Raw genomic sequence first — 26,465 nt, forward strand, 5'->3', positions numbered from 1 at the left:
TTTATCGTGGGTCACTCTATACTGTTTATCCAATGGGTGATGTAATGAGGTCTAAAAGACAAAAAAAAAATATCAAGTAAGTGATCAAGAAGTATTAGGTGCCTTCCCATAGCTTCATTTTTACAGATGAGGTCCAGAAATATGTTGTCACAGCTAAGTTCCAAAAAAGGGGGAGGGAGGGGGAACTGGATTTTATTTCTTGTCATAGTTCTCCTTTTCTGGGCTATTCATTTGGTTATGTGTCTTAATCACCCATCTAACAAATCCACGAGGCTCACCCGTGTATTTGGCACCTGTCAACCGCCCAGATACGGTAACACAGCAAACATTTTGGTGAAGCATAACAGTTTGTTGCCTTCCCCTAGAATTTTATTGTATCTGGTGTGCCAAAAAATATTGTCCGTCATTTGTCTCACAGTCGTATACATGCTTGGAGATGACCATTGACTCTTAGGCCTTGTCGTTCAGGGCCTTGATAATCCTTTAACAGGTAAAAGAAGCACTCTGGAATGTAACCCATTGGAGTCTAGAATTATAATTTTAGTATATTCCTACCTAAACCCTACCCAATATTGGTACCAATTGGACGAGGATAAACATTCATCGCAATAAACATTCACTAGAATAAATATTCATCAAGAAACTAGGAGGCATTCAGGGATTATGATTTTGTAGCGTTTAGAAATCCATCCCGGACTACGGAAACCCGGTGGAAGACTACCTGGTTCACAAACAAGATTTCAAAGAGGAGGGGCTTGGAGGAGGCGGGTCCGGACAACCAAGCGCGAGAATACGCCCCAGCGCATGCGCACCCATTAGCGGGTAACTCCCATTTGCTAGGTAGGGGAGGAAAGTGAGAAGCAGTCTACAATTTAAAAATTTCTCTTCGCAACCGAAAATTAGATTGTGATCAGTTCCGTGAATAATATGAGAGCGTTATTCTCCGAGTTCAAGATTAAGGACCCTTGACATACACCGCTAAATCAAGAGGTGACTTCTCGTCTCGTCCCCCGTCTCCTGTGACATTGATAGGCTAGTCCATTCCACAGACTTTCGAGTCCTTGCAGCGGGTCGGGGATCGAAGGATTGGGCCAATAGCGGCTGAAACGTCTTTGGAAGGAGGAAGGGGGTGAGGGGGCATCCCTCTGAGTTCCGCCTCTCCTTTTTCGAGGCGGTCGTGGGGAAGGGGGACGTACGAAATATTGCCCTCGAAAGCCAAGGATCACACCTCTCCGTGCAAACTGCCGGGAGGGCGGCGGGAAAAGGGCAAGACGGGAGTGGGGAAAGGGAAGGATCCAGGAAGCCGCGCGGGAGGGCGCGCGCGCGCGCCCCTTTTTCAGCAGTGTGGCGGGGTCGCACGCACGCCCGCCTCGGCGGCTGGGCGCGGTTTGCGACAGTGGGGGGAGTGGTGGAGGTGGCGGCGGCAGTGGCAACTTTGCGGCAAGCTCCGGACGGGCTTGCTTGACGGCGGTGTGGCGGAGGCCCCGCCCTAGGCGGCAGGAACCTGGAGGGAGGCGGAGGAATATGTCCGAGAGGGAAGTGTCTACAGCGCCGGCGGGAACAGACATGCCTGCGGCCAAGAAGCAGAAGCTGAGCAGCGACGAGAACAGCAACCCGGACCTCTCTGGAGACGAGAATGTGAGTGCAGCGCTGAGCAGTCCGGACGGGACTTTGGAGTGAAAGTTTCAAATTCTTTTTAAACTGTAGGCGCGGGGGCGGGCAGGCGGCTGTGGGGGGAGGGAGAGGTGTCACCCTCTACTCAGGAAAACGCGGGCGTGGAGGAGAACATCGAACTTGTCTCTACGGGGATTTTGAACTGCGGCCGAGAGCGAGCGGAAACTTGACGAAGGAGAGTGGTTTTAGAGAGAGCGTGGTGGTGGAGGTCAGAGGGCTCTGAGATCTTTTTGCGTGCATGCGGAGTGTCTGGGCCTTTAGGCAGATTTTGGGAGAGTGCGGATCTGAGATTCCAGTAGTTTAAAAGGCAAGTTAGAGGTTTTTCTAAGACAGTTGGAAGGAGGGGCCAGCATGTGTTAATGGACTTTTAAAAAGGAATTTAGGGTCCGTGTCACTCGTAGACCCTTACCGACTGTCCAGGATGGGAAGATTAGCTCTTAGACGTAAGAGATTTCGGTGACTCTTTTAAAGGGGCTTTTGTGTCCGTTCCTGTCTTGTGCGTGGAGAAGGGGCGTGCCTGACAGTCGGCTTCTCTTCAGGAGGAGGAAAATTGAGAGGGTCGTCTACTGACTTGGAGGGGGAAACGACCCTTGAGGAAGGAATGAGAAGGGACAGTTACTCTTTTGTAAGTTTTCACTAAGATAAAGGGGATGACCTGGAAGATTTTAGGCCGCTGTGGTCAGGGTAGATGTCTTTAGGTGTGGGCTCGTGGCTTCGCATGTGTAAGGTGTTTTGGAATCAGATTTTTTTTTTTTTTAACTCTTAAATGGATCTTGGTAATGCTCTAGTTCGTCCCAACAGTTGATCCCAGTGTTTTTAGGTGAGACGCCAGTAATGACCGAACTGACATTAATTTTCAGTTTCATGTTTTAAGTTTATATCCAATAAGGTCAGCAAAATGTCTTCACAGTTCACTCAACGAATTACTACTCTGAAATGTGAACCCTCCGAGGTAACAACATCTGATTATCTTTTTTAAACCTTTAAAGTGTTATAGGAAGGTGGTGTAAGTTGTTCTTTTTCTCAGTTTAGCTAGTTTTAAGAATAGATGTTGTACCTTACAAACCCAGTTCCTAAGTTCTACATCACTGCATCACCGACTGAAGCATATATATGGCATGGTGTCAAGACCAGAATTTTCACTGAACAGATGGGAAAGAATTCTTTTTGCAGATAGAAGAAAGATATTTGGCAGATTGTCTGTTTGTGGGATTTGGACTTGAAATTTCTGGAAGGCTTAGCTGTTGAATGTTACTTTAAATCTGTTTTTTTCCTGTTTGTGCTTCCCAATCTTATTATATATTGGGATCTAACATTTTTGACCCTCTTCATTCCAGCCCTTGGTGTCTGTTTTATTTCCACCCCTTCTTAAATTTCTCTAGGCAGATTAGGTTAGTGACTAGGAGCACAAACTGGATCTCTTAGGTTAAAATCCCCACTCTACTGCTTACCGGTTGCTTGATCTTGAGCAAGGTGCTTGACCTAGTTGCCTTAGATTCTTATCTTAAAAATGGGGATAATAACGGTATTTACCTCATGGGATGTTTGTGAGGATTAAATGAGATAATATAGGTAAAGTGCTGAAAAGAGTGCCTGCCCCTTAATAAGTACCATACAAGTGTTAATTACTATTACTTCTTTTGTAATCACGTTGTCTAGACTTATGTTTCTGGCCCTTCCACATATTAATCAGGCTGAAATGTAATGAAAATATCAATAACCTATTAGACTGAGGAAAATTTCAGGGAACCAAATAAATTGAAAGGTTATTTTCCTTTTACAGACCCTTAAGAGGAATGTACTCCTTGATGCATACTAAAGCTATTCAGAACTAGATGATTGGACTAAGCCGTTGTTTTGGTTCCTCCATTTGGCTGGGACTTTTAACCTTTATTGTGCTTTGGACACCTTAATAAATCCTGTGAAACCTTCTCAGAATAATAGTTTCAAATGTATAAAATACAATATATAAGATTACAAACAAAATCAGTGATAAAATTATAAAAAAAGTTACAGAATTTTAAAAAACAAATTTAAGATTTGTTTTAATAAAGTGCTTTAATATCAAGTGCTTCTTTATTAGCACATTAAGTAACTAGGTCTGCAGTGACTCTGATAGTTATGATGGGCATAGACAATTTTTGAGATCTGCAACAACTATAATGTGATATAAAAATACCTGATTTCATTGGTGAGAAAGTCACAGCTACAGTAACATTAGCATGTATGCTGCCTGCATTATAATAGAAGGAAGTAATAGATTTCACTTAAAGATAGTGAAAATTAAAATGCAACTTTAAATTTATTTATGTATTTGTTTATTTTGCCGCTTAAGTTCACAGGTCCTTTGAATTTCATCCAGGGACCCAGATCTAGGACATAGGTTAAGGGAAGCGAGTAGAGAACTCTGTATAAAAATGAGTTCAGAAAAAGCTAACAAGGGCAGGTGGTTTTACTCTTGAGGGAGCCAAATAACGACAGGAAGGCCAAAAGCAAGTGGAGGAAAGAATGTGGTGTTTTTGAGTTGGAGTGAAGGTAGTCTGAGCGCTTGCTACGGTTAAGGTGAATCAAAGAATTGAAAGGACATTAAAATTTTTTTCAATTGAGGTATAATTGATTAATAACATTATATTATTTCAGATGCACAATATAATGATTCGATATTTGTATACATTGCAAAATGATCAGCACAATAAATCTAGTTAACATCCGACCTATTTTAAGTTTGTTTTATATGTATCTGCCATTCTATTAACTTTTTAATATGACTGTAGAGTAGTTAGCTTATGGAAGAATACTAATAGTTGTCTGGTACTGAGATCAGAAGGCTGAATCTGGAGACGTGTCTTTTGCTTAAGCAGCCTGTGGCAAGATTAAGGGCCAAATTACTATCCCTGTTTCCTTGTTGAGCAAATGCAGATGGTAGTGCCATATATGTTGCATAGTACCATTCTGTATTTTGAGGAGGGGCCAAGGTGGAAGTCAGTTTGTACACATATTAGATACTTAGGAAAGGTTTGAATTTAAAGATAAAATGAAAGCATTGTGACTGTATTTCATTTCCATTTGACTGTTTGATTTCCATTTGGTCTTGATTTGCCTATTTGAGGAGATGGGTAAATTAAGTGGTTAAAAGTTTATACACATACACACACACGCATACACATACATGTAATGTGCCCCAATTATTAACAATGTTTTGTGGGGCTTCTTGATTAGCAGTTGAATTTTTAGAATGGAAAGAAGAATTTTCCAGACTAGGAAGAAGCTAGTGAATAAATGTCTATTTTGTCATTTCATTTCTCTAGTGTTGAAAGATAATTTTCAGAAAAAGAATAAATTTTCAGAAACATTTTATTTTACTCATATGAGGGAACTGGGCAAGTGTAAGTCAAACGGTACAAATGTATATGGATTAAAGGAATGTAGAGATGAAATTGCAAATGGAGACAAAAACTTTTCTTCAGCGTGAAAGGGAAGACATTTTGAACCTCTACCTTTGGATTATGCACGGTGTAAGAGATGTAAGATTGTTCAAAGGCAGTGAAGGGGGTTAGAATCTGATAACACGGAGGAGCGTGCAGTAGTTATATAGTTTTCCAGTGAAACACAAAATTGTTTTCTACACTAGGTTTTAACTGTGTAAATACAACTGAAAGGTAGGGAGAAATAGAGATTAACAGTGATTTCAGGACTTCCCCAGTGGTCCAGTGGGTAAGAATCTGCACTTCCCTTGCGGGGGTCCGGGTTTAGTTTCTGGTCAAGGAACTAGATCCCACATGCATGCCGCAACTAAGACCCCGGGCAGCCTAAATAAATAAGTAAATATATATTAAAACAACAACAACAAAAAACCCCCCAGTGATTTCAACCTAGGAACTGAACTCTAAAGTTTTACATTTCTATATCTATAAAAGCTGATTATATTTACATTAAATTACAGCCTAGATATTGAGCATTACTATGTGCCATCTATCCACTTCATTCTCTTTCACCCTAGATAACCAGTATATTTTAGAATGATTTGTGTATTTTTTTTTAAAGCGTTCCATTTTGGTAGGAACCATTCGTTTTGAAAAACCACCCCTAAGAACTACTGTATAATACCATATAGTTTTTAAGGAATTAATATGAATTTTTAATATACTTTCTGATACTCCAGTTAATTTTTAATGTTCTGTAATATCATAAAACCAACTTTAGGAAGCAGTAATTTAAAAATAACCTCTAAGACAATGGTTCCTAATATGTGTTCTCATAGGTGTTAATAGGCACTCCATGAAAAAAAGCTTCCTCTGGAACGAATTTAGTAACTACTGCCCTAAGGTGATATAGGTTTAAATAAATCTCTTTATTCCAAGGAACACTTTGGAATATGTAATCAAAGGAGGTAGTGAAATCCTCTTCTCAGAGTAGAGGACCATTAATATAGCTTGTGGACTGGAGACAAGGTATAAGTTAGGTGAATTTTCAAGGTTTCCTGCAGTCATTTCTACATTTGGAAGGATTTTACTTTACAGTGAGTTTCTGGAGCTCTATTATATGAGTATTTTAGAGCTATGAGTCAGATTTCACTTGTATATAGCACATAACATGTAGAACCTAAAAAAATTCTAAATGGTTTAAGTGTTATAAATAAGCAGAGTTTGAATGATAATCAGGATTTTCATCTAAAATAGGAAGCACTAACACTGTAGCCTCAAACGGCCACCCACTCCCATGCTCCAAACTGAGCAGCAGTCAAATAAATTATGAAGACATGTAGGTCAGTCAGATTTAGGAATCATAGCTTTTGGTTTTGAATACCAGCAGCCCTAACCAGCAAGACACCATTTAGGCTCTCTAAGCAACACTTCCGTATCTACCAGTACCTTGTACGAAGAGCAGTAAAGATGAAGTGAGGCAATGTAGTAAAGTGGCTGGCACAGACCAGTGCCTTGTTATTTAAAGGCAGTATTATTCTTACCATTAGCATCATCATGGTTAGCTTTTTTGTTTATATTTTTGCTGAAATATCAAATATCCACAAATCCTAATGTGTTTGTGTTTTATTTTTATTTGCAGACAAGAATAAATTTCTTCATTTCTTGCAGGATTTATTAATTAATTCTTTAAGGCCAGTCAGTAGCTACCCAGTATGAACTCATTTCCTAAGTACAGTATTGCTGTTTCATATAATTTTTTCTGATTTGCTGCTCATAGGATGATGCTGTCAGTATAGAAAGTGGTACAAACACTGAACGCCCTGATACACCTACAAATACGCCAAACGCGCCTGGAAGGAAAAGTTGGGGGAAGGGAAAATGGAAGTCAAAGAAATGCAAATATTCTTTCAAATGTGTAAATAGTCTCAAGGTATGTACAGAAAGACACAGTCTATGTGCTGAATGATGGGCTCCAGTTATTTCTCAGTGGTAAACATTTTATGCTCAAGATACTCTGTCAAGTTAAAAATATTATAAAATTATAATAATCTGAAGTTTTGTTTGTAGGGCAGACTGCATAGTTATTATAATCCATTCCACATTTGTTTAGCTTTTTTTTGTTTGTTTTACATTAAATGAGTAGTACCTAGTATTGCACCTGGTTTTTCTTTACTGTTTTTATTGATTTTGAGAAATGTTACTCTTCATATTTTGGTAAAACTTAAAAGCATAAGCCACTTTCTGGTACCTGTTACTGAAAAAAACTGAATGTGACTCATTAACTTTGAGTTAGCATAAATTGAAACAGATGTCTTTGTGCAGTCTTTAAAAATTTAACTCTTTTATTTGTAATTGTTTTCAAAGAAAAAGGTAGAAACTAAAAATTTTTTTGAATATTCAATATTTGGAAAAAATAGGTTGGAGTTATTTAGATTACTACCTTCCTCAATAGTGTTTTTATTTTTAAAAAGGATTACTGATATTTACTTTAAATGTTTTACATGTATTCATTTCCTGTTTTTTAAATTTGGGGGTGTTTTTCCTGTGCTGAGCAAAAATATACATTATATTATCTTATACATATGTTAGATAGATTCTTTTAAAAATATCTAAATATACTTTAAAGTCTTCAGAAAGCATAAGAAGCTATGGCTTTATGGAAATTATTTTCCTGTCTATGTAGCAAAATTCCTTGCTCAGTGTGTCAAATTATATTGTCTTAAAAGGAGGGAAATTAATCTCAGTGGTTGTTATTTTTTTTTCCCTTCTTCTAAAGCAAAGTGTCCATTGTAGTTTCATGTTAATATTTAGGTATATTAACCTATTTTTACGTAGTATATCTGGAAGGTGATTTTAACTGCCATTTGGATATTTTGATTAAATATTTCCAAAGCCTAAAGCTATGGCTTTTTGAAGGATAAGAAATAAATGTTGTTATACTTTAAAAGTGAAATCAGTGCCTTAAAGTGAATATGAAAGTTACTATTAAACACCAGGAGATTGCCAGTATAATTAAGGCTGAAAAATAACTTTGTGAACAAAACTGAATACTTGTAGCACAGGGAACTCTGCTCAATATTCTGTGGTGGCCTAAATGGGAAAAGAATTTGAAAAAGCTGTATATGTATGGCTGAATCACTTTGCTGTGCACCTGAAACTAATACAACATTGTTAATCAACTCTACTCCAATGTAAAATAAAAATTTAAAAAAACCTGAATACTTGTTTTTTGTACATCTCCTTATAGCCTCCTGGTAACTGTGAAGTTACAGCCCACTGCCTCCCCTGGCCCCCACTGTTCAAGTATTCTTGTTCATTATAAAACTTCTTGGGTTGTTTTTCTTTTAGGACCCAAATTCAAGGTTACTTAAAGTTGTTTCTATAGAACTGTAGAAAGCAGTGATTTGAATGGAGTCTGATATGCTTCACTGTACGAGGGAAATTAAACCTAATAAAGTTTAATGAGTACTGGAGAAACTATATTAACTGTTAGGTTATTTGTTATTTCAGAAAAATAAATTGTGTCCTTATGTCGTAAGGGATTAAATGCCTTTGCCACAATTACCCATTTTATTTTGATTCAGAAGCATGCAGTTGGGTTTAAGGATATAGAAGGCAACTATCAAAGTATTTTCATTGATGAGTACTTGTTACCTAACCTTTGATTTAAATCTTTAATTGTTATAAAGCTTTATCATGCACCAGTATTTTAAAATGTGAAAACTGGACTAACAGATACCTTTTAAGTGTCAAAAGTCAGTTTATGTATGATATATAAAACTGCAATTTGCATTTTGGAAAAAAGTTATAATGGGAATGGTCAGTTTAGTACCATTTTTTGGTTTCTAAAATATATTAATTTTTCTTATTTCTTGGTTATTTTATAGGAAGATCATAATCAGCCATTGTTTGGAGTTCAGTTTAACTGGCACAGTAAAGAAGGAGATCCATTAGTGTTTGCAACTGTAGGAAGCAACAGAGTGAGTGTTAAGGGGACTGTTTGGCATTTGGCTTACCAGAGTCTGGTGTTAATATAACATTGAAGTGTAATGATTTTGAAGTAAACTTTGTATAGGTGGTTTGACAATATTGTTCCTTTATGTAAAAGTGAAGCATTCTAGAAACTGACAAAATTAAAAGTAATATTCATGACTGAAAATATATCTTAATTTCATATATACTCCCAATTGTTCATGAAACAGGTTTCTATTTACATTTTGTACTCATAAATATTTTGTTTTGAGTGGCTGAAAAAATTGACCTTGCTTGTTAGAAGTGACTGTGATAGTTGTTTGTCAATTTAGGGTAAGAAGTCTGTTATTTCTTTTTTGTTTGTTTTTTTTTTTGTTATTTCTTAAAAATAATAAACATAATTAGTTGCTCTCTGTAAATGGAAGGCGTAAATCCAGTGGATTTATGTAATAGTTACTGAAAATATTTTAATTATATGCAATAAACATTTGTTTTGAATGTTTTTAGGAAGCCAGAGTATCTTGAACTGAGAGAATGCATAGAAAAAACCATGCTGGGCATGTTTTGATGTAAATGATTAAACTTTTTAGTTAAACCTGGGGCTGAAAAAGTGGATTGCACAGACTTGTTTATTTCCATTCACTTCTAAATAAATGGGAAAAAGGAAGATTCCCTAGTGCTTACCAGGGAGAATCAGGAGTTTTCTGTTAAGCTGAAATCACTTCGGAAAAATTGTCCTCCTGATAAGTCTTTACTGTATTAGCTGACATTCTGCTTATTCATTAGTACTGTACTAGGAGTTATGAGAAGTAACAGAGAAACAGATTGGCGTATTTGGAAAAAGAAAGATGGAGGAAGTTGAGTACTTGGTATGGATTGACAATAAACAAAGTCACTTTCTTTGCCTTTAGCACAAGAGGGTAGGGGAAGGAGGTGAATCTGAGAGGTGTTCCATAAATTGTTATTTTAATTGAGTGAAATTAAATTTATGCTTCTTTAGTAATTGTGCTAAGCTTTTTAGAGAAATAAAAGACCATGATTTTTAATGCACGCCGTTTCCTATATTTGTTTGCTGTTTTAGTGTTAGTATTCTGTTCTCAATCAAAACTAACTTGGGAGTTGTCAGCTGAGTATTTTTCAAATGTCAGCATATTTCCAAGCTTTTTTCCTTTTTTATTCTGAAAGTTTGAGGATCATACAAACACACATGCATCTATTCTGGGCTAGAACTTTGCTATTCCTGTTCTCTAAAAAGTAAAATTTGGCTTTAAGTAATTTCCTGGAAGTCTTTAAGGAAGTTTTAATTAAATTTAAGGCTCTGTTGCTTTTACTGGTCATTGAAGTTCTGAAAATTTGAAACTCTATACTCAAGTTGATAACCTGGGATAACAGCTTTTTTTGGTGTTTAGCCAAATGTAGGTTGTGATATGTAGCTTGAAAACAACAATTCAGAGGGAAATTGATGTAGTTTGAAGAAGAGATTAAGGTTATTTTTTCCGAAAATTGGGAACATAATCCATTAATTCATTTGTATCCACTTTTCAGACATCACTATAAGCCTGATTATACTTCACTAACTTCACCATCATATTAGTATAATTAGAATTAGTATAGTTTGTGCTCCAGTATGCTCATTATAATGTTCCAGGCTTTGTAACCAAAAGAATCCCTGTTCTCATTTAAAATGGCATTGAATTATACATTACTGAATTATAAAAAGGTCTGCTGTTTGGACTTCTGTTTTTAAAAAAAGAAAGAAAATAAAGCAAAATAATCTCTTAAGACAACCTAGTTAGCATCCATGTAAGGAATTTTTTTTAGAATATTAATGTAGCGATTATCTTGTTAATAGGTGATGATAGATGATTTAAAGGATCTTTATAGAGTTCTTATAGACTCTTATTAAGATTAATAACAGGTTATTGCTAACATGACTAAGCTGTAAGAAGAATGGAAAGAAATTTATAAAAAATTTAGTATTATAGAGTAAGCCCTCTGTATCTGTGGGTTCCACATCCACAGATTCAACCAAGTGTGAATCAGAAATATTCAGAAAAGAAAATTCCAGAAAGTTCCAAAAAGCAGAACTGGAATTTGCTTTGTGCTGGCAACTATTTATATAGCATTTACATTGTATTAGATGTCATAGTGGTCTAGAGATGACTTAAAGTATATGGGAGGATGTGTGAGGCTATATGCATACACTATGCCATTTTATATAAGGAACTTGAGCATCCTCAGATTTTGGTATCTGTGGGGAGTTCTGGAAGCAATCCCCGGCAGATACCAAGGGATAACTGTACATAATTGAATAAAGGGTATATATTATTAATTTTAGAATATGTGACGAAAAGGCCACCGTACATCAGAAAGTTAATATTTGATGAGCAATGTCCATGAGAAACTTATTAGGCAAATTTTAGATTTTCTTTTTTTTATTTATTTAATTTATTTATTTATTCATTTTTGACTGTGTTGGGGTCTTCGTTGCTACACGTGGGCTTTCTCTAGTTGTGGCGAGGAGGGGCTATTCTTCGTTGTGGTGCGCGGGCTTCTTATTGCAGTGGCTTCTCTTGTTGCAGAGCACCGGCTCTAGGCACATGGGCTTCAGTACTTGTGGCTCGCAGGCTCTAGAGCACAGGCTCAGTAGTTGTAGCACACGGGCTTTGTTGATCCGTGGCATGTGGGATCTTCCTGGACCAGGGCTCGAACCTGTGTCCCCTGCATTGGCAGGCGGATTCTTAACCACTGTGCCACCAGGGAAGTCCTAGATTTTCTTATATGTAATTAATAATGTTCTAAAACTATCCAAAGACTTTAAAGCTTTAAAAGAGGATAAACCACGGGAATTCCCTGATGGTCCAGTGGTTGGGACTCCCTGCCATAGGTCTGGGTTCATTCCCTGGTCAGGGAACTGGGATCCTGCAAGCCTTGTGGTGCAGCCAAAAAAAAAAAAAAGATAAACTACAATTTTAGGGAGTAGTTATACTGTACTGTGAGGCATTCAACTTTATTTACTTGGAAGAGTTGGTGCAATTACATGGATGAGATAAAAGTTGAAAACATTGGAAATAGAAACCATTATTATTACTGTAGTATTTAATATATTCTGAAAATTATGTAATGCATTAGGCTTTATAATAGCTTCCTTAAGTTTAAAGGAGCTCTTTTAAAGCAGTAGTTTCTGTAGCATCTTTGAGATACATTTGTGAGTAAAATATGTTCAAAAGCTGAAGAGTGTGTTTCTACATTTGAGATAAAATTTACTGTATTTTTGTTTTCATTAGGTTACCTTATATGAATGTCACTCACAAGGAGAAATCCGGTTGTTGCAATCTTATGTGGATGCTGATGTATCCTTTCCTGGGTTTTCCATATTGTTGGCTAAAGAAATTGACTTTCAATAAGTACCCCAAAACTTTTGGAAATTAGTTCTCTAAAGTTATATTGTCCTTTCTTAACTTTAACCAATGCTATCTTTCACTGTCACCCAAAAGATTCCTAGTATCTAGTTTTCCTGATTCCTAGAAAGCCATTGTAGGGTGGATATGAAGGAGGACAGTGTGGGTATCTGGAGATGAGCATTGGAAATCCTGTAATAGAAAATGAAAGCAGAAACTTCCTGTTTCTTTGACCTTGCTTGGAATTTTATCATTTCAGGGCAGTTATATTGGTGAACTTGGGTTAATCAGAAGCTGTGCCTGGCAGTCATACCAAGTATTTGGTCATCAAAGCCTACAGGGAAAAAATAAACATGTGCAGTTTGTTTAGGAAATACTGTAAAACATGGGTTTATAAAGAAAAAGCTTTAAAAAGCCAAAGGGTACAACAGTCAAAGCTTGGTGATAAGATTTCTTCCAGATCCATTTGAAAAAGCTAGCAAATAAGAAAAAACAGGAACATTTAGTCTTCCCTTAGGTGATAAGAAAAAAAGTAACCTGTAGCCGTACTGGGAAGGTCTCACACAGGAAAAGGTGGAAAACTGAATAGGTATTGATCTTTATCTAGAGGCACATAGAGTTACTGAGACAGAGCCAGGATCTGCAACTTACAGCCTATAGAGCTGGCCACCTGTTTTTTGTTTGTTTGTTTGTTTTTGCAGTACGAGGGCCTCTCACTGTTGTGGCCTCTCCCATTGTGGAGCACAGGCTCCGGATACGCAGGCTCAGCGGCCATGGCTCGTGGGCCCAGCCGCTCCGCAGCATGTGGGATCTTCCTGGACCAGGGCATGAACCTGTGTCCCCTGCATCGGCAGGCGGACTCTCAACCACTGCACCACCAGGGAAGCCCCTGGCCACCTGTTTTGTAAATAAAGTTTTATTTGGGACACAGCCATGCCCATTCATTTACACATTGGCTATGTCTGCTAAAAAGACAGGTAAATAGTTATGCAAACAGCAAAATAGTAATCAAAACTGAGTGGAAGGACTGGATTTGTTTGATCATTTGGTATAGATTTTAGACCTAAAATCTCCATTGGTTAAACCTGGTAGTGTAAAGAAAAATGGGAACTTCTTTGTCAAAAACTTCAGCAGTTCTTTGGAGGTTTTTGTGTATAGTATTGTGATCATTGATGTGTTTACTTTTCAAAAACAAATTATATTTCTTAACTGGCATTTCTTAGGCTGATGAGAACTTTTACACTTGTGCATGGACATATGATAGCAATACAAGCCATCCTCTGCTAGCTGTAGCTGGATCTAGAGGCATAATTAGGATAATTAATCCCATAACAATGCAGTGCATAAAGGTGGGTTTTCTTGTTAAATTATAGATCTGCTTTTTTTTTTGAATGCACACCTGCAAAAGCTTGTCATGTTGAATTTAAAACAGAGTCAATGTCTGTGCAATTTCTAATTTGGTTTGTACTTTGCCTATTGCTTCATTTAGACAAGTCTTTTGAGACCTTTGTCACATTTGGGTAATGCAAATTAAGGAATAAGTGGGAAAATTTTATCATTTGAACTATTTTCTTTTAAAATAATTTCTGTCCTTTTGTCTTGCTTTAGTCTGAGGGGCTTTAAATGAACAATAAGAAAAGAGTGAGCTCATTTTCCAAAATCCCCTAAATAGGGGGTGTAGAGTCAAGAGCACCTTAAAGAACTGAAAAGTGAAGCCTTGGAAGTTGATACTAAAAAAATTTCACAAATCACATTAACCTTGGGGGTACATTAGAATCACCTGATAATCGTTTGAACCCTTGCTGTGGCTCAGAATATCTGCAAATGGGACTTGAACATCTTTTATTTTTCCTTCAAGTTGGGTGCTTTTAATATGCAGCCAAGGTTGAGAACCACTATTTCAAGTGAAACTATTTTTCCATTCTCCTAAGATTAATGAAAAAGAATTTATTGATTTTTATATGGAAGTTGAAGAAATGTTTTAAATTTATTATAGCACTATGTTGGCCATGGAAATGCTATCAATGAGCTGAAATTTCATCCAAGAGATCCAAATCTTCTCCTGTCAGTAAGTAAAGGTAAGAGAAGCAAATGTTTCTTTAGTTCGATTATTTGGGAGTGAGTATTTTATTTTAGGGACAAACTGTTCTAAGGAAAAAAGCCAAATTTAAAAAGAAGTTAGTTTTAGAAAAATCTTAGCCTACATTAGCATCTGCAAACCAAGAATTGGAGGGTGGGACCTTGAAATACACTGTTAACATACGGTGTAAATAAAATAATTGGTACTGAGGATTAAATGTGTATTACCCTTATTTACCATATTGCATTATGATAGTTTTAGAACTTTATGTGCAATTGAATTTTCATATTAAGCTTCATTAATTTTAAGTGGCAGATCACCAAAGTTATGACATTTTTAATAGTTTGAAGGTAGTTTTGCAAATCATCTTACCATTCTTTCCGATCATGTAGTAAGAAATAATGCATCTGAAGATCGATATTGCTTTCTTTTGACTCTCTCTATGTAAAACTTTTGTTTTATAAAGGATTCCCTGTAGAATTCCTTAAAATGCTAAGTTATCCAGTGTAAGCTCTTTGAAATTTTTCCCTTATTTATAAAGAGAAAGCATTGCTTTGCTCTGTATGGCTGTGTTGGCATTATAAGTTTATTCTGGGTTCAGACAGTGCTCTTAATCATTCTTAATCATTTCTGAGCTCTCTAAAATGATTTGGGTTGTTCTTATCTCTACATTCTGTTTTCGATTGCCCTTTCTCGTTTCATTTCTACATTATTATTCTAGTCAAGTTTATTCTTTTAAACTTGTCACACTGATAACCTAACCCCCACAGTCTGCTCATATTAAAAGATGTCCTCAAATTAAAACTCTTACATGAAACATGTTTCAGTATGATTTTTCTTTAACTATCAAGGCTTGTTTGGAAATAGACACCTAAGAAGAGAGCTAATAACTTTTTCTCTTCTTTTAATAACATTAGTTGGGCTCAGCTATTCCTTTACAAGTAACATAGGCCATAATGTGTTACTTGTTCTTAATGTCACAACTTTTTAACCCTGTTCTTCCCCCACTGTGTCAGTAAGAGCATTTTTCAGACAGCTTTTCAAAATGAATAGGAATTTTTCCATAAGTAATGCTCAAGGAAGGAAAAGACAACCTATAGAAAAGGAAAAAATATTTGCAAATTATGTATCTAATAAGGGACTTGTAACAAGAGGTCATACAGCTCAGTAATAAAAAGACAACCAGATTAAAAACAGCCAAAGGTTTTGAATAGACATCTTTCCAAAGAACTTGCACAAATGTCCAATAAGCACATAGAAAGGCACTCAGCATTATTAATCATTAGGGAAATGCAAATCAAAAACACAGTGATACAGGCGAATTCTATCAAACATTTAGAGAAGAGCTAACACCTATCCTTCTCATACTCTTCCAAAATATAGCAGAGGGAGGAACACTCCCAAACTCATTCTACAAGGCCACCAATCATCCTGATACCAAAACCAAAGATGTCACAACAAAAGAAAACTACAGGCCAATATCTCTGATGAACAAAGATGCAAAAATCCTCAACAAAATACTAGCAGACAGAATCCAACAGCACATTAAAAGGATTATACACCATGATCAAGTGGGGTTTATCCCAGGAATGCAAGAATTCTTGAATATACAAATCAATCAATGTGATACACCATATTAACAAATTGAAGGAGAGAAACCATATGATAATCTCAATAGATGCAGAAAAAGCTTTTGGGTTTGACAAAATTTAACATGCATTTATGATAAAACTTCTCCAGAAAGTGGGCATAGAGGGAACCTACCTCAACATAATAAAGGCCATATATGACAAACCCACATCCAACATCATTCTCAATGGTGAAAAACTGAAACCATTTCCTCTAAGATCAGGAACAAGATAAGGTTGCCCAGTCTCACCACTATTGTTCAATATAGTTTTTGGAAGTTTTAGCCACATCAATCAGAGAAGAAAAAGAAATATAAATCAGAAAAGAAGAAGTAAAACTGTCACTGTTTTCAGATGACATGATACTATACATAGAGAATCCTAAAGATGCTACCAGAAAACTACTAGAGCTAATCAATGAATTTGGTAGAGTAGCAGGATACAGAATTAATGCACAGAAATCTCTTGCATTCCTATACACTAATGATGAAAAATCTGAAAGAGAAATTAAGGAAACACTCCCATTTACCATTGCAACAAAAAGAATAAAATACCTAGGAATAAACCTACCTAAGGAGACAAAAGAACTGTATGTGTAAAACTGTAAGACACTGATGAAAAAAAGATGACACAAACAGATGGAGAGATATCCTATGTTCTTGGATTGGAAGAATCAACATTGTGAAAATGACTATACTACCCAAAGCAATCTACAGATTCAGTGCAATCCCTATCAAACTAACAATGGCATTTTTCACAGAACTAGAACAAAAAAATTCTCAATTTGTATGGAAACAAAAAAGACCCCAAATAGCCAAAGCAATCTTGAGAAAGCAAACTGGAGCTGGAGGAATCAGGTTCCCTGACTTCAGATTATACTACAAAGCTACAGTAATCAAGACAGTATGGTACTGGCACAAAAACAGAAATATAGATCAATGGAACAGGATAGAAAGCCCAGAGATAAACCCACGCACCTGTGGTTACTTTATCTTTGATAAAGGAGGCAAGAACATACAATGGGGAAAAGACAGCCTCTTCAATAAGTGGTGCTGGGAAAACTGGGCAGCTACATGTAAAAGAATGAAATTAGAACACTGCCTAACACCATACACAAAAATAAACTCAAAATGGATTAAAGACCTAAATGTAAGGCCAGACACTATAAAACTCTTAGAGGAAAACATAAGCAGAACACTATGACGTAAATCACAGCAAGATCCTTTTTGACCCACCTCCTAGCGAAATGGAAATAAAAACAAAAATAAACAAATGGGACCTAATGAAACAAGCTTTTGCACAGCAAAGGAAGCCATAAACAAGACGAAAAGACAACCCTTATAATGGGAGAAAATATTTGCAAATGAAGTAACTTACAAAGGATTAATCTCCAAAATATCCAAGCAGCTCATGCAGCTCAATATCAAAAAAAAGACAACCCAATCCAAAAGTGGGCAGAAGACCTAAATAGACATTTCTCCAAAGAAGATATACAGATTACCAACAAACACATGAAAGGATTCTCAACATCGCTAATCATTAGAGAAATGCAAGTCAAAATTACAATGAGGTATCACCTCAAACCGGTCAGTATGGCCATCATCAAAAAATCTACAAACAATAAATGCTGGAGAGGGTGTGGAGAAAAGGGAACCCTCTTGCACTGTTGGTGCGAATGTAAATTGATACAGTCACTCTGGAGAACAGTATGGAGATTTCCTAAAAAACTAAAAATAGAACTACCATATGACCCAGCAATCCCACTACTGGGCATATACCCTGAGAAAACCATAATTCAAAAAGAGTCATGTACCACAATGTTCATTGCAACACTGTTTACAATAGCCAGGACATGGAAGCAACCTAAGTGTCCATCGACAGATGAATGGATAAAGAAGATGTAGCACATATATACAATGGAATATTACTCAGCCATAAAAAGAAATGAAATTGAGTTATTTGTAGTGAGGTGGATGGACCTAGAGTCTGTCATACAAAGTGAGGTAAGTCAGAAAGAGAAAAACATACCGTATGCTAACACATATATATGGAATCTAAAAAAAAAAAAATGGTTCTGATGAACCTAGAGCAGGACAGGAATAAAGAAACGTAGAGAATGGACTTGAGGACACGGGGAGGGGGAAGAGTAAGCTGGGATGAAGTGGGAGAGTAGCATTGACATATGCACACTGCCAAATGTAAAATAGATAGCTAGTGGGAAGCAGCTGCAAGGCACAGGGAGATCAGCTCGGTGCTTTGTGACCACCTAGAGGGGTGGGATAAGGAGGGTGGGAGGGAGACGCAAGAGGAAGGGGATATGGGGACATACGTATGCATATAGCTGATTCACTTTGTTTTATAGCAGAAAGTAACACAACACTGAAAAGCAATTATACTCCAATAAAGATGTTAATAAAAAAATACCACTTCACGCCTACTAGGATGACTGTAATCAAAAAGACAATAAAATATGTTGATTAGGATATGGAGAAATTGGAACCCTCCTCATCCATTGCTGGTGGGAATGTAAAATGTAAGGACATTGGAAAACAGTCTGGCAGTCCAAAAATGTTGAACATAGAATTACCACTCCTAGGTGTGTATGTCTTCAAGAGAAATGAAAATATGTCTGCACAAAAACGTGGACACAAATTGGAATCAAGAAATCATTTTTGTAGCAATGTTAATTTCCACTACTAACACAATATATTACTGCCTCTTAGTGTTACCTATGTAATATGTCAATATTCATGTGCAGTATGGACATTGCTATATTTCAAGCTATATTTATGAGTATTGCTGTCTATTTTATTGCTGATGTTTAGTGGAAAATTAGATTGCTCAAATTACAGTTAATAGCATGTTTGTAAGGTCTATAATACTCTAAAATTATGTCACTATGAATGTTTCAATCCTATTTTGGGATTTACTATAGAAATCTTATAATTTGTCCTCTTCAGTTTGTAAATGTGGATATGGTAGAGAGAAAAGCTAGTACCTTGTTCTATGGCATATGCAATAATCAGATTTAGGACCAGAGAAATATTTCTTTCTTATCTTGAAAGTATGAGCTCATACCTAGTTAAATCTACAGGTGATATAAATATTTTAAGTTCCTATATGATATGGATTCCTTCTTAATCTTTACTGTGAGTAAGCTTAGTCCAAACTTTGGTAGCTTTTTCTTCTTTAAAGAGCTTTTGAAAGTCCACAGTAAATGAATGATAAAAGTTCATATTAATTTTTTTATGTCTGTACTAGATCATGCTTTACGATTATGGAATATCCAAACGGACACTCTGGTGGCAATATTTGGAGGTGTAGAAGGGCACAGAGATGAAGTTCTAAGTGCTGTAAGTTGAAAGCTACAGGGCAGTGACCTTCAGGTGTACAAAGCTGTGAACAATACCCATAGAACTCTTTCCTTATAAAAAAGCATGTGGTTTGTTTCACCTAGTCTGGCAGACAGTTATTTCATTTACTTGTGACAGAGAAGGTTTTAACTTACAGTTGAAGAAGTAAAGCAAAAAGGCTCTTTGTGTTTTATCTGTACTCAGTGCCTGGATTCTCATGAACGAATACTATGAACTTGTTCTTTTCCTTTTTTAATCTAAAATCACCAAGTTAACTTTTGTTGTTTCTCAGTTATTAAAGGAAAAGGTTAACCTACTTGGCAATTAGGAAACTTTTTCATCTTTTATTTGAAGTTGAAATATAAGTTACTCATTTCTAGGAAGTGTTGTCACACTGAGTTTTAGATAACTCTTCCCTTTGATGGCATGGTGTTATCTTTATACTTATGTATTATAATCTATTGCTCTATTGTAATGATATAAATGTTTTTAGTCAAGTTTCAGATTTTTATGTTATTTCAGAATTACTTGTGTTTCGTGTAGAGCTTACTTATTTAGTAGTCTTATAGCTCATTTCTTTTCTTCTTTTTTTTTTAAACTATTTAAAGGGGCACCATATTTTGAAGCATGTGACATTTTAATTGGAGGTACTAACTATTCCTATAGTTAGGGTTTGTATACTTTTGTGAGAATTATACCTACCTTAAAGGATTTTCTAGAACTTGCAACTTGGATTTTCTAGAAGTTGCAATAGCAATCTCCACCTGGTTCTATGTGTGAAAAGACTACTGTCCTTCGTTAAATACTAATGAGAGCTCCTGGCTCTAAGGGTGTCTTGTTGCTGTTGACAGTGAGGTTATTAGGAAAAGAGCAGCTACAAGACTTGTGGATTCAATAAACACCAAACCTAAAGTTCTCAGGCTGTGTAAAACAATGTTCATGATTAATTTAAAGGTTGGATTAACAGAATATCTAGTTTAGTGAGGAAAATACTCTCCTTAAATAGAACTCTCTACTGTTATTTCTCTAAATGAGAGCAGGAGTCTGTATCTCTTCTCTGTAACAATAGGAGTTCACTGCTAGAAGGATTGATGTGTGAGATTTTCCTTAACACATGTATGTACCATGTGCTAAATTAAATATCATCTCTGTGCCTCAGTGTCTCATCTATGTAATGAGGTGGAATAAGGTTATAATGGATGATCTGTTAGGAGCTTAGTAAAAATTAGTAAACAGCAAATGAAAAAGTTTAAATATGGTATTTCCTTTTTTAGACATTTTTTCCTTTACTCTTTTAAAAAGTGAACTCTAAAATCAAGGTACCTGAAGTCTTGTGACTTAGGTGTACAAATAAAGTAAAATTTCAATTGTTTAAGGACTCATAATTTCACATACAGATGTCAGTTTCATTGCTTGATCAGGGTTAGACAAAGAAAAGTAACATAACCATTTAGGTTTTTGTGTCATAGAATAATTGTTTTACCTCATCATTCGATTCACCTTCAAAATCAAGCAAAGGAAATATTTGAATAAAGATAATTGAATAGATAAAATTAAATTCAGTTTACTTTTTTGCCTTCCGTATTGTATAAGCTCATATACTGTGGTGGTGACACATCAGTTAAAATAAATCTCAAAAGCAGTAAAAACTTTGTGGCTTATGGCCTACATATATGAAACCCAAAATGTTAGTATGGTGGTTTGAAATACAATTTTCACAATACTGGACATCAGATGAAAATTAGATAGCATAATTTGGGGAAATAATTTATATATTTAATTTAAGCTTTTCTGTTTTACATACAGGATTATGATCTTTTGGGTGAAAAAATAATGTCCTGTGGTATGGATCACTCTCTTAAACTTTGGAGGATCAATTCAAAGAGAATGATGAATGCAATTAAGGAATCTTATGATTATAATCCAAATAAAACTAACAGGTAACAGTTGTAGTGCTTAAAACAATTTGCTATCTCATGCTGTTGAATAGCGTTTCACTCTTTCCAAAATTATTGTATAAGTCTCCAACACTGATTTTAGAATCCCCTTTTAATAACTTTAAGGTATAACTTACATGCCATAAAATTCACTGATTTTAAATGGAAGGCCTTTATTTTTGTCTATGTTTGTGGCTTATTTTTCAAAATCCCTTTCAGTTGTATTTTTATCTTAATTTAGTAGCACATTTCACTTATTTTTATTTAGGTATGCATGTGCTAATGTTATTAGCACTGCTTGTCAATACTGTAAGTTCTAATTCAAGACAGTAAATAATAATTTTATTTTTATTTTTCACTCATAATGAAAGAGCTTTATTTTCAGTCCTTAAATTTCATATGCCTTGAAACTATTATATTGATTATGTTTCTAAGAAAATAAATTATTTGAAAACTCACACATCTGTGGAAGATGATTGTATAAACAGAAGAAGTAAATCATAATTTTAAATGGGGTTCTTAGCTTTAATTCATGATAAAATAATGCTTTCCTTTAAGTGATACTCATTTCATTAAATGGAGAAAATTCAAAAGCAGGAGCTTTGAACCAAGGGGAGGGACTAGCTGTGGGAACTTGGCAGTTTTCTTAGTGTATTTTTGAAAAACCTCAACTCTTAATTCAGTTACTATCTTTTTCAGAATCTTATCAAGCTATTATTAACACTTTCACTGTGACTATCATATGTTTGTAAATGTTAACTTTGTTTGCACTTTTCATTTTAGCAGAGTTAATTTTCTGGTTATCAAGCCAGATTATTAATAGAGTGGTAGTTGAATTTGTAATTATCAGTAAATATTTTAATAGACATGCATCAGATCTCAAGCCTCTAAGAATTAGTATGACTTTCGATTTTTATTTTAAAACACCAGGGCTTAGTATAATATTCAGTTTATGTTTTTATATTTTCTAGAGCTCTGAAATAAATAGAAGTTATACTTTACAGCTTACAGAAAATAACAGTGAATTATGCTGGTCTTCTTGAGAGAGGTTTAGCCATAGATTATAATACATATTTGGCTGAAAAGTAATTAATAAAATTATAGCAGTTAAGAATTTATATCAGATCATTAATAGCATTTTAATGTTTTAATAAAGAAAAAATCCAGGAGTTCCCTGGTGGCCTGGTGGTTAGGATTCCAGGCTTTCACTGTCGTGGCCTAGGTTCAATCCCTGGTTGAGGAACTGAGATCCTGCAAACCGCAAAAAAAAAAAGAAAAAAAGAAAAGAAAAGATCCTAGAATTTGAATTGGAAAGAGTATTTGAAATGATTCAGCCCAACATCCTTTTTACATATGAGGGAAAAGCAAAGAGAGGACATGTGAGTTGCCCAAGACACAACTAATTCATGGTATATGATACTTCTGCAGTTACTTCAGTTTAAAAACTGAATCAGGGGCTTCCCTGGTGGCTCAGTGGTTGAGAATCTGCCTGCCAATGCAGGGGACACGGGTTTGAGAACTGGTTCGGGAGGATCCCACATGCCGTGGAGCAAGTAAGCCCGTGAGCCACAACAGCTGAGCCTGCACTCTAGAGCCCACGAGCCACAACTACTGAGCCCGTGTGCCACAATGCCTGATGCCCACACACCTAGAGCCCGTGCTCCGCAACAAAAGGAGCCACCACAATGAGAAGCCCATGCACTGCAATGAAGAGTAGCCTCTGCTCATCGCAACCAGAGAAGAGCCCGCGTACAGCAGCAAAGACCCAATGCAGCCAAAAATAAAATAAAAATAAATAAATAAAACTGAATCACTTACTAGATTAGAAATATTAGGTATACATTTAATTAACTTCAGAATTGGTAGCAACTTCTCTAGTTTACGGTCTTCTCACAAATATCTTTAAGGAAAAGTTGCGCCATATTTTACTTCTCTAAATACAGGAGAAGTTCTAACTAATAAATGTCAAATTGTTGTCAGATACCATCTTCAGAAATTGTTCTAGGAAGGATTCTCACCTAACTTTACCTTTAGCAGACTTTGAAGTGATGTCATTGTTCCTAAAAGATAATTATCTTTTGAAATAATCTAGATGTGTTTACTTTCATAGACCATTAATGCTTAATTTTAAAGGATTGAGTAGGTAGCTTAGTATTTTCTATGAGAAATTTTCAGCTCTGTAATCAAGTGTCTTTGGTTATTGGTTAGATAGCCAGAATTGAAGTGATTAATTTTGGCCTATATGTAGTAAGGCAGGAAGCTGCAATTTTTATAAATGAAATTTCATAGGATGAATACAAAATTTAGTTGAGAGCTAATAATGGAGTAAATGTAGAAACAAAAATGAAATGAGATTTTAGCTCTGAGTAAACAGATAAGAAGGTATTTAGTTTTGTAGAAACACAGAAGAATTAGTATTCATATATTTTATTTTTCAAAGTTTTATAAATCCAAAAAGGAAAATTAGTGAGCTTTTGCTACACGTTTTTCTCTTAACTTTTGATATTTCCATTTCAGGCCATTTATTTCTCAGAAAATTCATTTTCCTGACTTTTCTACCAGAGACATACATAGAAATTATGTCGATTGTGTGCGATGGTTAGGTGATTTGATACTTTCCAAGGTATGGTAACTGCTGTTAAGCTGTATTTCCATTGTTTGTGTGAGTTGGAACTTTGCAGGGAGCACAGTTTTTTATGCAGTTGGTAAATTGGATAACAGATGGGAAATTGCTTTTTTTTTTTTTTTTAAGTCTTATGATAACTTTGAAAGATTTGGAAATTTGTTTTAGGCATAAAACATCCTGATGAATTATAATTTGTGTTCCAATAAGATGAAAAATGTTACCTTGCAAGTTGATACTGTTCTCTGATATCCAGTGTTATTGTAAAATAACCAATATCTAAAGCCAGTAGTGTGGTTGTTTTTTGTTGTTGTTGTTTTTAATGTTTGTGTTCATTTCAGTAAACTTACATGTACAAAAACAGATGGATGGAGTTGGTTCATGGGATGTAGTTTGCCAACCCCTGCTCTAGTATGTTGATACATATGTTTATATATATATTTTTTACTGATAATTTAGAGAAGTTGGTGGTGATGTCATCTGAACATTTAGGATTGTCAAATTTGGAGAAACTGCTATCTAGTTTCTTTTCTTGATACAGGTTTCAGGGCATTTCACATTTTCTTGGGCAGAGCCTGATTTATTTTTTTCTTGGCCATGAGGGTATAGTTTTACCTTTCTATTTTTTAACTTTTGATCTTGAAATTAGATTCACAGGAAGTTTCAAAGACAGTTCAGAGAGGTCCCATATTGCCCTTCACCCAATTTTCCCCATTGGTTATTACATCTTACATAGCTATAATACAATATCAAATCCAGGAAATTGACATTGTACAATGTGCGTGTGTAGTTCTATGTCATTTTATCACATGTGATTTTGTCATTTCAAGAATGTTATGGTATGGGACCTTTTAAGATTTTTTTTTTCACTCAGTGTAATGCCATCCAAGTTGTTGTGTGTATCAATAGGTCTCCCTTTTTACTGCTGAGTAGTATCCCATGGAATGGGTGTACCACAGTTTATTTAACCTTATGCATCTATTGTAGGACATTTTGATCCTTTCTAGTTTGGGCCTATTACAAATAAAGCTGCTATTGAACAATCGTGTATAGGTTTTTGTGTGGACTTACTTAAGTTTTCACTTCTCTAGGATAAATGCCTAGAAGAGCAATTGCTAGGTCATGGTTAAGTTCGTTTAGTTTTTTAAGAACCTGCCAAACTATTTTCCAGAGTGGCCGTGCCATTTTACATTCCCACCAGCAATGTATGAAAGATCCAGTGTCTTCGAATCTTCGCCGGCATTTGGTATTGTCACTATTTTTTATTTTAGCTGTTCTGATAGGTGTGTAGTGATACATCATCGTGGTCTTAATTTGCATTTCCCTGATGGTTAGTGGTGTTGAACATCTTTTTCATGTGCTTATTTACCATCCATATATCCTTTCAATGATGTCTCTTCATATCTTCTCATTTTCTGATTGGATTGGTTTTTGTTTTGTTTTGTTTTTTACTGTGTTGAGTTTTGAGAGTTCTTCATATATTCTAAATATAAATCCTATGTCAGATAAATAGTTTGCAAATATTTTCTTCCAGTCTGTAGCTTGTCTTTTCATCCTCTTAACAGGGTCTTTTACAAATGTTTTTAATTTTGATAAAGTTCAATTAATTTATTGATTTTTTAAAAAAATTATTATTTTATGGATCATGCTTTTGATATTGTGTTTAAACGCTCTTCACTGAGCCCTAGGTCCTAAAGATTTTCTCCTGTGTTTCCTTCAAAAAGTATTGTAATGGTTTATGTTAAATTTAATGGTCCATTTTAAGTTAATTTTTATATGAGGTTTAGGTAGAAAGTTTATTTTTTGCCTATAGTTATCCAGTTGTTCCAGCTCCATTTGTTGAAAGCCTATCTTTCCTCCTTTGAATTGCTTTTGTACTTTTTTCAAAATTGTTTGGCCATACTTGTATGAGGCTGATTCTGGTTTTTCTATTCTGTTCCCTCTACCAGTACTACATACACAGGCTCGGTTACTCTAGCTCTATAATTAGTCTTGGAGTTGGTAGAGTGATTTCTTCCACTTTATTCTTTTTCAATATTATTTTAACTATTCTAGTTGCTTTGTCTTTCCATATAAATTTTAGAATAATCTTGTCTACATTTACTAAAAATCTCGCTGGGCTTTTTTTTGTGGGGTGGGGAGATTTTGATTGGAATTGTGTTAAACCTGTATATCAGTTTGGTGGGGAATTAATATCTTTACTCTGCTTAGTCTTCTGGTCCTTGACTATGGTATGTCTCTCCATTTAGAGTGACTGTAATAAATGGTATTTCTGATTTCCATTTCTTTGTGTTCATTGCTAGTAGATAGAAATAAATTGATTTTTGTGTATTAATCTTGAATCCTTCAATCTGTTTGAACTACTTATAGTT

At 35.5% G+C, this 26,465-nt stretch overlaps 1 protein-coding gene across 4 annotated transcripts in view; it reads left to right on the forward strand.

Annotated features, from left to right (window-relative positions):
• The first annotated feature begins 675 nt into the window (after positions 1 to 675).
• EED (embryonic ectoderm development) overlaps positions 676 to 26,465 on the forward strand; it is a 33,645-nt gene continuing 7,855 nt past the window's right edge. Inside the window, exons 1-10 of one of the 4 annotated variants that reach the window (XM_027083604.1) lie at positions 676 to 1,638; positions 6,877 to 7,029; positions 8,987 to 9,079; positions 12,359 to 12,424; positions 13,696 to 13,821; positions 14,469 to 14,550; positions 19,442 to 19,533; positions 21,340 to 21,473; positions 23,988 to 24,093; positions 25,265 to 25,339. In XM_027083604.1, coding sequence (XP_026939405.1) covers positions 1,525 to 1,638; positions 6,877 to 7,029; positions 8,987 to 9,079; positions 12,359 to 12,424; positions 13,696 to 13,821; positions 14,469 to 14,550; positions 19,442 to 19,533; positions 21,340 to 21,473; positions 23,988 to 24,093; positions 25,265 to 25,339 — 1,041 coding nt within the window. In that variant the 5' untranslated portion in view covers positions 676 to 1,524. Of the gene's footprint in view, positions 1,639 to 1,797; positions 2,627 to 6,876; positions 7,030 to 8,986; positions 9,080 to 12,358; positions 12,425 to 13,695; positions 13,822 to 14,468; positions 14,551 to 19,441; positions 19,534 to 21,339; positions 21,474 to 23,987; positions 24,094 to 25,264; positions 25,340 to 26,465 lie in introns of those variants that run through there. The other 3 variants (XM_027083605.1, XM_027083606.1, XM_027083607.1) reach the window with 3 other exon arrangements.

This window comes from Aethalodelphis obliquidens, unplaced genomic scaffold, assembly GCF_003676395.1.
Source record: "Aethalodelphis obliquidens isolate GAN/ISIS:26980383/991018 unplaced genomic scaffold, ASM367639v1 scaffold50, whole genome shotgun sequence".
NCBI lineage: Eukaryota > Metazoa > Chordata > Mammalia > Artiodactyla > Delphinidae > Aethalodelphis > Aethalodelphis obliquidens.